General features: G+C 50.8%; 1 protein-coding gene across 1 annotated transcript; it reads left to right on the top strand.

Moving 5' to 3' along the window:
* Nucleotides 1–385: 385 nt before the first annotated feature.
* On the top strand, nucleotides 386–9,103 carry Mul1 (mitochondrial E3 ubiquitin protein ligase 1). The gene is made up of 4 exons (XM_005081038.4): nucleotides 386–612; nucleotides 5,718–5,805; nucleotides 6,353–6,473; nucleotides 7,378–9,103. Exons 1-4 carry the CDS (start codon nucleotides 493–495, stop codon nucleotides 8,105–8,107), a joined length of 1,059 nt encoding a protein of 352 aa, XP_005081095.2. The 5' UTR covers nucleotides 386–492; the 3' UTR covers nucleotides 8,108–9,103.
* Nucleotides 9,104–10,841: the final 1,738 nt, after the last annotated feature.

Genomic DNA, 10,841 nt, shown 5'->3' with positions numbered 1-10,841 from the left:
CCAGCCGGCCTCGATCTCGCAGAGATCCGCCTGCCTCTGCCTCCCGAGTGCTGGGATTAAAGGCGTGCGCCACCACCGCCCGGCTGACACGGACCGCCCGGCTGACACGGTCTTTTTATTTGTTTTGAGGCAGGGTTTCTCTGTGGCTTTGGGGGCTGTCCTGGAACTGGATCTGTAGACCAGGCTGGCCTTGAACTCACAGAGATCCGCCTGCCTCTACATCCCGAGTGCTGGGATTAAAGGCATGCGCCACCACCGCCCGGCCCTGACATAGTCATATAGTCGCTCGCAGTGCCCATCGGTTCCCCTTGAGGCCGCAGCAACATCGCAATCACCTCGGCAACGTCGTCTTCCGGGCCCCTTTGCTGGGTCTCCACTTCCGGGATAGCATTCGTCATCAACGGGCGCCGGCGTACGCTTTCTGGGAAGGGTTTCCCGGCTGCACAGGGGTCGCGAGTGGTTTCCAGGCGGCTGGCGCGGCTCGGTGTCGCCATGGAGAGCGGATCGCGGCCGTCGCTGGGCCAGTTCATCCTGCTGGGTACCAGCTCGATTGTCACCGCCGTGCTGTACTCCATATATCGGCAGAAGGCCCAGGTCTCCCAGGAGCTCAAGGTCAGTGCGGAAGCCGTCTTGTCCTCACCGGCCCCTCGCGCCGAGCCGAGCCGGGGACCCAGACCCCGGCCGCCCGCTGCGGCGAGGTTGCCCAGCCCCTTCGCTCCGAAGTCCCTGGAGTTACTCTGAATGTCACCCATTTGTTCTAAAACTATTTCTGCTGTGCACCAGGTAGTGAGAGAAACAAAGGTTGTTGTCCTCGTGAATGTTCCATTCTAGGACAGCGAGACATCGACACTTAATCGGACGGCGTGAGAAGTGGGTTGGAGTAAGGCAGAGAAAAGTGGAAGGACAGGGAAACGCAGAGTTTCGTTTCTTTTCTCTGACAAGAAGCAACTCAGGGGAGAAAGGGTTTATTTGACTTTCAATTCTAGGTTACCGTCCATCATCGCAGGGAAGTCCAGGCAGGACCTTGAGGCAGCTATCAAATTACATGTGAATGAAGAGCAGAGAGAAGCAAATGCTTTCATGCGTAGTGCTCAGCTGATTTCTTTACTGTTGTACAGTTCAGAACCCGACCTAGGGAATGGTGTCACCCACAGCACAGCAGCCCAGTTGTGTTCATTGGTTAGAACAGTGAAGACCACTTTTTTGCTCTTTTAGTTTTTTTGAGACAGGGTCTCAATGTGTAGCCCTGGTTGTCCTGGAACTCTCAAACTCACAGAGATCATCTGCCTGCCTCTGCCTCCCAAGTGGCTGGGATTAAACCACCATCACTGCCTGACAAGGCCATTTCTTTCTTTCTTTCTTTCTTTCTTTCTTTCTTTCTTTCTTTCTTTCTTTCTTTTTTTGGTTTTACGAGACAGGGTTTCTCTGTATTGTTTTGGAGGCTGTCGGTCCAGCCCGGTCTCAAACTCACAGAGATCCGCCTGCCTCTGCCTCCCGAGTGCTGGGATTAAAGATTAAAGGCGTGCACCACCAATGCCTGGCGACAAGACCTTTTTTTTTTTTTTTTGGTTTTTCGAGACAGGGTTTCTCTGTGGCTTTGGAGGCTGTCCTGACAAGACCGTTTCTTAACAGATATGCCTACACACCACAGGCCAACCCAATTTAGACAGCCCTTACTTTGTTAGTTTTTGTTTTCCAGACTGGGTTTGTATGTAGGTTTAGAAACTGTGTTGGACTCTTTGAAGACCAGGCTGACCTTGAACTCACAGAGATCCACCTGCCTCTGCCTCCCAAGTGCTGGGATTAAACGCTTGGGCCACCACTGCCCGATTTAGACAGCCCCTTAATTGATAGCACTCTTTTCAAGTGATTGTAGACTCTGTCCAGTTGACAATTAAAAGTAAGCATCACTCCGGGTGATGGTGGTGAACGCGTTTAATCCCAGCACTCAGGAGGCAGAGGCAGGTGGGTCTCTGTGAGTTCGAGGCCAGCCTGGTCTACAAGAGCAAGTTCCAGGACAGCCTCCAAAACAATACAGAGAAACCCTGTCTCGAGGAAACTTCTCCCCCATAAAAAAATGAACTCTCACAGGGGCGTTGGCACTTTAAGCAAGTTGATACTTTGGGTGGAGCTGGAGGCCATGCAGCTAGCTATGTTAGTGAGGTGTGGGTCCAGCCTGGAGAGTGGCAAACTTAGAAGCTCGTTATTTAACTACTCAGCTCCTTGCTTCTACCAACCATTTCTTTTTATATTGTAGTTGCTTTAAAAGTTCACTCTCATTTTTGAACTGCAGTAACAGCTCACACAACATCTTTCCATCTTGGTTTTACTATTTCTTTTATCAGCACAGTAATTTCTGAGAGTCCCTGAGATTCTGGGGTTCCCTGATTGCAAACCCAGCTATTTGAGATTCAAAGGAGAGTCACATAGAGTAGCATTAGCTGTCATCTTGACAGGATCTGACATCACCCAGGAGACAAACCTCTGGGTGCACTTCTGAGGGACTGCCTTGATTAGTTCACTTTGGTGGCAACATTTGCCCTAGAAATGGGGCAGCACCATGCCTTAGGCTTGGATTCTTGGCTGCAAATAAAGAGAGAAAATGAGCAGAACACAGGCATTCATTGCTGTTTGTGGGTTTTGGGTACCACGTGACCAGCCTCTTTCAGCCCTCTTTACCTTGACTTCTGTCTTCGCTGGTGTTACCGTGGCTGTGATGAAACACGATTGGGGAGGGAAGGGTTTATTTGACTTCTGCTACCACATCACTGTCATCATGGAAGGGAGTCGGGACAGGAACTCAAACAGGGCAGGGCCCCTGGAGTCAGGAGCTGATGCAGAGACCCTGGAGGGGGCTGCTTCCTGGCTTGTTCCTCATTTGCTGCTCAGCCTGCTTTTTCTTACGGAACCCGACCACCAGCCCAGGGGTAGCACCACTCACTGTGGGCTGGGCTCTCCCCCTTCAGTCTCTAAGTAAGCTGGATCTTAGGGAGGAAGTTTTTCAGTTGGGGTTCCCTCCTCCCGGATATCTCCAGCTTTTGTCTGGTTGATTTAAACTAGCCAGGATACTTCCCCAGCATGATATATTGTATCCTTGACCTGGGAACCCAAATAAACCTTTCCTTTCCTTTGTTTTTCTCCCAGTGTTTTACCACAGCAAGAGGAACGCAACCAAGGCAGCTTGGAACTCAGTGGGTCTTTGAGTTCAAGGGTAGTATAATGGGCCAGGCAAGAGGGAGGATTTCTATTGTGTCCTTATCTTTGGCTATCAGATTATTGAGACAGGGGACTCCAAGAAATTGGAATTCCCCCCAGGAAGCTCCTGCTGCTGGGAGAAGGAAAAGCTGAGGGCCTGGGGGAGGGTCAGAGGAGGAATTTGTCAAGACGACCTTTGTAGGAGGGGCAGGCTGAACAGGTAGTGCTGGGCAGGACCATACCTTAACCTGACCGCTCACTTAAGCCATTTAACCCTTACTTCCCGCTGGAGAGATGGCTCATAGGTTAGGAGTACTGTCTGCTCTTCTAGAATCTGAGTTGGTTGTCAGCACCCACAGGACAGCTCACACATCTGTAACTCCAGTCCCGGGGATCTCTTGACCTCTGTGAGTACCAGGCATGTGTGTGGTGACAGATAAACATGGAGGCAAAACACCCATACTCATAAAATAATAAATAAGGTAAAAATGTGAAAACCCTTACTTCCCTGTTAAGACCCAAAGAGAGAATTGGGGTGGAGCCACCCCCCTTCTCATTGTGGCTACATTGGATAAATGTCTTTTGTTTTTTTCTGTTAGCGTTTTTTAGTTGGTGCATTGAGGACAGGTGGCTGAGCCTCACTTGTTGTGGATGCCAAGGCACAGCTCTGACCCTAATTCAGAACCCTGAGCTTTTCTTTCCCGGCTTTGTTAGTTGACAGTGTTGCTTTGCCACAGCTGTCAAGCTGGTCTACGGCTGGGCCTTTAGAGGTCAGGGGAGGGTCTGGCTTTGTTTTCTTCCCATCTGGATTCTTAACTCCGTGTTTGACAACTAGTAGATGCTCAGTGCATGTTAATGGTTTTGGCCAAAATTTCACAGTCCATCAGCCAAAGCCTTGATTTGGCAATTGTGTGAAAGGTGGCCTCCTGAACCTGAGTCCCTTTTCAGCAGACTGATTTCAGTCAGGGCTCAGAAACAAAACTGCAGTTCCCGCAGTGAAAGAAGGTTCTGGACTTTGGAATGAAGCAGTTCATGAGGAGGCACCTGGGTCTGCTGTAAGATGGCATCCCAGTGGGAGTCCAGCTGTCCAGCTGTTCACCTAATAAATTACTAAGTTACTCCTGGAGTGTTTGGCTCAGAGTGTAACTGATATTTCACTTTCTTGACTCCAGAACCAATTTGACTTCAGGTTGACTATATGTGAGACTCTTGGAATTGCCGAATTCTCCAGGGCCCATCTTTGGGTGACCTTAAAAAGCCTTGCCAAGACATGAGGATATAGCTCACTTGGTAGAGTGCTTTCTTAGCCTGCATGAAGTCCTGGAATCAATCCCCAGCACTACATAAGCCAGGTGTGGTGGGATACACTTATAGTCTAAACTCAGGAGGTTGGACAAGAGGATCAGAAGTTCCCAGTGCTAAGGAGGCAGAGGCAGGTGAATCTCTGAGTTCAAGGACAGCTTGGTGTATAAAGTGAGTTTGAGGCACCTACGGCTACATGGTGAGACCTTGTCTCAAAAAACAAAACAAAAACAAAAAACAGGGCCTGGCGTTGGTGGCACACGCCTTTAATCCCAGCACTTGGGAGGCAGAGGCAGGTGGATCTCTGTGAGTTCGAGGCCAGCCTGGTCTACAAGAGCTAGTTCCAGGACAGCCTCCAAAGCCACAGAGAAACCCTGTCTAGAAAAAAACAAAACAAAACAAAACAAAAACCCCCAAAAAAACAAAAAACCAAAACAAAAACCCAAAAAACAAAATCCAAAACAAAATGGAAAAAACATAAAACCAAACACACACAAATGAAGAACCCCAGAACAAATGACAACAAGAATGAGCTGAAGGAGATCCTCAGATGTGTGTCGAGTCCCCAGGAAGCCTGTGATACATGAGACCTAGTTAATTCCTAAAGGAATGAAACAACCCTTCCTGGAAAACCATGGGACTTCTAACTTTAGATTTTCATTTCATGGTCAGGTTACAGAACACACAGCGGAGTTTGTGTCCTACTCCCGCTGTTATCCTCCTTGGTCATGGGAATCTTTGTATTGCAAGGCTCCCATGCATCAGACCTGCACTGGGTTTTGCTAGACCTCAAGGTTCATTTATGCCACCTACAAGATCCTGTGAAAGTATGGTTTCCCCTTCCTTTCTAGTTTGGAAACAGACTCTAAGTTGTGCAAAATCACCAGGGATATGCAGCAGTTTGATCCAGCTTCATCTTTGCTGAAGTTGGCTCTTGGGTACACCAGTGACTAATACTGTTTATATCTTCACGTAAAAGTGAAGCGTTAGAGGAATGGTTTGTTCAACTGGAAGCCGATGGTGACACCTCCAGCCTCCGTGAAGATGAGCCCAGAGCACCTGCCTGTTTATGGTCAAGTTTCAGGGCCAGACCTGGGAACCACATCATCTAGATACTCCCTCCCGTCCAGTCTCCTCATCTCCCATCCCCCAACACCTAAAGTTCGATGCAGCGTGTCAGTATTGTGGCCAACTTAGCATCTACTTATTTTTGTGTTTAGGGAGCTAAGAAGATCCACTTGGGTGAAGATTTAAAGGGCATTCTTTCAGAAGCACCAGGAAAGTGTGTGCCTTACGCTGTCATTGAAGGTACGTTTGCTTTTTAGTATGAGGGGCAGCATCTGCCTCTTCCTAGTAGTAAAACCATCTTGGCCGACACATGCCCCTCTCTTTTTTACACTTTATTTATTCCTCTATCTATCTGTCTGTCTGTCTGTCTGTCTGTCTGTCTATCTGTCTATCTGTTTATTTTATGTTCGTGTGGGAAGGAAGGGTGAGGGTGCCACTCCGCACTTGTGGAGGTCGGAGGACAACTTAGGGGTTGGCTTCACGGTTCAGGTTGTCAGACTTATTGGCATTTCACCTGCTGCGCCCCTTTGCTGCTCCACATGAGAGCCTTTTAATGGTGGGGGCTGTTGTCTCAGGCAAGGTGACCAGACTGTTGCAGGTCTCTGATTACTTTAGGGGACTTAGTATGGTGTAAGATAGTTAAGATCTGAATGATGTGACTCATGTGAGCTGCTTACGTAGGTCCTGCATGCCTTAGGTGACACAGATGCCACTGTGGTGATTAATTAGCGGTCTCAACTCAAAGGCAGTGCCGTCCTTAGAAGACCCACCATTGTTTTCTCCACAGGAGCTGTGCGGTCCGTTAAAGAAACACTCAACAGCCAGTTTGTGGAAAACTGCAGGGGGGTGATCCAGCGGCTGACGCTTCAGGAGCACAAGATGGTGTGGAATCGAACAACCCACCTTTGGTGCGTGTCCTCTCTCCGCTCTCCAGTGGCTGGAACCGCACTCTGTTTGGGGGCCGGGTCTGGGCTTGCTGCGTCTTTAGCTTTTTGGGGACAGGTTGCAGTGCTGCCTCTCTGCACCCCCAGTACTGCGCTGTGTGTACGGTGCACCTCCCTTAGAACCTACGAGACAGCCAGGTACAGCACAGGCCCCTAGGCCCACTACGAGGCAGCCAGGTACAGCACAGGACCCTAGGCCCACTGCCTGATTACAGAACCTGGTTTTCAGATGGAACCTGGCAGCCGTTGACTCTTAGCACACTGAAGTTGTAGAGATACTCATTTATAGAGCAGTCACATGTGGATCTGTTTAAATAGTTTTGTGCCATCACATGAAGTGACCCATTTTCCCACCTGCTCCTAGAAGATTTTTGTCTCAGGTGTTTTATGATAGCAACACAGGGAATAAACACTATAGGTGACTCCTGTTGCCAACTGTTGTCCACTGAAACCTGAGGCTTATGAGTGGACCCTCCTTGCTGTGGTCTCAGTGAGTCAATGCTCTAGAACAGTGTTCTCAACCTGTGGGTCGTGACCCACTTAGGGGGTGTCAGATGATCCTTTCACAGGCATTGCCTGAGACCATTGGAAAACACAGACATTTACATTAAAATTCATAACAGTATCAGTTACAGTTAGGAAGTAGCAGCGAGATACTACACCATGAAAAACTGTATTAAAATGTCACTGCCTTAGGAAGCTTAAGAACCATTGCTCTAGAACAGACTGATTTGGAGACCAGCTTTCAGTTTCGATGGCGGAATCTATCCGGTGGATTCTGTGTTGGTATCTGCATGAAGGTGGTCCAGTGTGTGGGAGTCGGGTGCCTGTTCCCTTTTGTTCATCTTCGGTCCTTGCATTCTTTTAGGAATGACTATTCTAAGATCATTCACCAGAGGACTAACACTGTGCCCTTTGACCTTGTGCCCCACGAGGATGGTGTAGCTGTGGCCGTGCGGGTGCTGAAGCCCCTGGACTCGGTGGATCTGGGCCTAGAGACCGTGTACGAGAAGTTTCACCCCTCTGTGCAGTCATTCACTGATGCCATCGGCCACTACATCAGTGGTGAGCGGCCCAAAGGCATCCAGGAGACAGAGGAGATGCTGAAGGTGGGGGCCACCCTCACCGGGGTTGGTGAACTGGTCCTGGACAACAACTCTGTCCGCCTGCAGCCCCCCAAGCAAGGCATGCAGTACTATTTGAGCAGCCAGGACTTCGACAGCCTGCTGCACAGGCAGGAGTCCAGTGTCCGGCTCTGGAAGATTCTGGTCCTGGTGTTCGGCTTTGCCACCTGTGCCACCCTCTTCTTCATCCTGCGGAGGCAGTACCTGCAGCGGCTGGTAGCGCCTGCTGAGCAGCAGCTCCAGGAAGAGTTCCGGGAGCACGAGGCCCACCTGCTGAGCCAAGCCTCGCCTGAGGACAGGGAGAGCCTGAAGAGCGCCTGCGTGGTGTGCCTGAGCAGTTTCAAGTCCTGTGTCTTCCTAGAATGCGGGCATGTCTGTTCCTGTCGCCAGTGTTACCTTGCCTTGCCAGAGCCCAAGCGGTGTCCAATCTGTCGTCGGGAGATCACCAGGGTGATTCCCCTGTATAACAGCTAGGGGTCTTGTAGTCACACGCAAGTACCCGCCCCTTGTCAGGGTTTATCTTGAGGCCTTTGGTGGGGTGGCTGTACCTTAAGGTGACATGGCAAGCCTCACATCTCATGGCTGGGTGTTGCTTTTCAACGGGACAGGTCCCTTTCCAGTTCCAAGCACCTGGTGGGGGCTGTGGTGAGGTCCCCCTTCTCAGGAGCCAGATCTATGTGTGCAACTGAATAAGACCAGCTCATTGTCTAAGCAGCAAGGCCAGTGGTCTGCACTTTTGCTCCCTGGGGTGCTGACTCCTTAGCTTGGGAGGAAGGCCAAGCCCTGAGGGCCTTGCAGTGTGGCCTCTTGGGAAACTGCCTAGACTCCTCTTCTTGCTTCTGCCCACAGAAAGGAATTTCTTAAAGCTCGTCAGGCAGGGAAGGTCGCTTGTGTCTCTCTTTCACTTGCTTACAGGGTAATGTTTGCACATGTGTGGAGAAAACGGCAGGAAGTGAGAAGCCCATGTGTGTGGGACACAGGTCAGCAGGACAACAGACATTTCTAGGTGTTTCCAGGGGGTTGGCAGGCAGCCTGGGTGCCTTCCTTTGGTGCAGGGAGAGCACCAGGGTTGTGGGGTGTGGCTGCTGCCTGGCTTTCCCAGACAGCTCTGGTTTCCTATGAAAAGGCCTTACGGGAAGGAAGTGACAGTCACTGCTGTCTTTGCCTCTGACCTTTGTAGTTTCTCTGCTTGCTTTTGCCAAAGAAGGTAGCTGGTAGGCATGCTCACAGAGAGCCTCACTGTCCCTGACAGCAGCCCCAGCAGCCCTGCCCCCCCAGGGTCATGAGTGCCAGAGAAATTAGAGACTGCCCTTCATCAGTCAGAAGTGGTCAGGAGTCACTCGCAGGGCTCCTCTTCCTGAACATCACCTGTGCTCCTTCATGAGGGGGAGAAGGGCTTCTTCCAGGCGCTGACACTGGGACGTGCGCCATCTGTCTGAGTGAGCAGCACAAATTAAACAGACTACGAGACATGTGTCTGTGGCTTTGTTCACTAGAGTTAAGTGGCTAAGAGGAGGCTTCCCTGGTATGGAGTTAAGCTCCGCCATGACGGGATGAAGGAGGAGCTTGGAGACCGCTGTTTTCCTCTTCAGTTGGAAGGTAGCTCCCCAAGATGGAATGTGGTTCATGGTTGTTGAGGCCGCCGTGCTTGCCGTGCTCACAGGGGTGCACTGAGCCCTATATACTACCCTAGACAGCTGGCCTGGGGTGCCACCTGGCCTTGCTGACGTAGTTGTCTTGACAAAGCTGAGGTAGAGTGAGGCGCTGATAGACAGCACGGGGATGTTAGTATTCAGGGCTGTGTGTGCAGTCATGCACCAGCTGCCACTGTAAGCCGGGCCTGGTGAGTTCAGCTCCAGGTGATCCGTTGCCCTCTTCTGACCCATGTAGGCACCAGAAATGCACATGGTGTGTAGACATACGTGCAGGCAAAACACCCATACACACAAAACTAAAAGTCCTGGAAAAATTAACCCAGAAACAAACTGTGATCATAGAGGGAGTGACCCTTCCCACAGGCTGTGCCAGTGAGCGTATGAGCCAGGAGAGGTGAAGTCCTGAGGGCTGGAAGCTCGTTAGCAAGTTGTGACCTCCGCCCAAACGCCAAGCAAACAAAAACCTAAAGGAACAAAACACTGTCTTGCCTAGGAAACTCCAAGTGGTTCCTGTGGAGCCCACAGATTGCCTGTGTCAGTAAGAACACCATCAGTAAAAGGCTTGACCATGCTGGAGGGACAGACAGACAGTCTGCTGGTCAGTAGGGTCCTGCCCAGTGAGCTGTAAAGACCATTGACAGGACAGGGGAGGGGACCTTTGGGAAAGCCCTTCCTCCTTCCCTCGCTTGTATGGCAGCTATATGGGCCCAGTGGGGCTTAGAGCCCCGCCCTTGCCACAGTCAAGAATAAATCTGATCAAACGGATTAGGAGGCAGGGGAGGTGGCTTGTCTGTTCCCCAGAGGACTCCTGCAGGTGACTCCTTTATGGGAGCAGAAGTCTCCTAGCTGTAGGAAGCGGTGTGTCCCCTGGTGCTAGGTTCTGGGTCTCAGGTCCCTGCTTAACCCTGGCATATCTGACCCCGCAGCTGGCTTTGCTGTTACGCCTGTCATCTGTAGAAGCGCCTTCCTTCCACGTTATAAGCCTCTCCGGGAGATAGTGGTACCAAGGTTGGGTTGAGGGAGATCCAGCTAGGAAAGGAAGCTGTCAGCGGGACTTGAGTGGAGTCTGCCTGTCATTCCTCTCATGGCCCCTTTAATCCCTGGCAGACAGGGTTAGGTGGGAGTCATCGTGGCTAACTGCCGCCGGCTTGGAATACCCATGTTAATGTAATGCCCATCTATTACATGCTAATACTTTCACCCCCACAGTTGGCATTGGTACCCCTAGTTCATTCCCAGTACTCGAACCAGTTTGGTGGTTCAGGCTACCTCAGCCTAACTAGAAAGACTGCAACTTTTGCTGGGAGCCTTTGCGGCCTGGGAACCCACAAGACGATCCTGTCCTGCTGTGTCCATGGTCCTGGGTTCCAGTTCCCTCCCAGTTATCCATAGATGCTTCATCCCCTGTGTAAAATGGCCTAGAGTACCATTTCACACATACACCCCCCCCCCCAGCACATGGAGTCTAGATTACCCTAATACAAGGAAGTTCCAGGTGTCTGGGTGAAGCTAGGCTGTGCTGTCTGGGGAATAAGAAAACAAATGCGTACGTG

This window comes from Mesocricetus auratus, unplaced genomic scaffold, assembly GCF_017639785.1.
Source record: "Mesocricetus auratus isolate SY011 unplaced genomic scaffold, BCM_Maur_2.0 Super-Scaffold_100014, whole genome shotgun sequence".
Classification (NCBI taxonomy): domain Eukaryota; kingdom Metazoa; phylum Chordata; class Mammalia; order Rodentia; family Cricetidae; genus Mesocricetus; species Mesocricetus auratus.
This window is presented reverse-complemented; position numbering and strand designations above follow the sequence as displayed.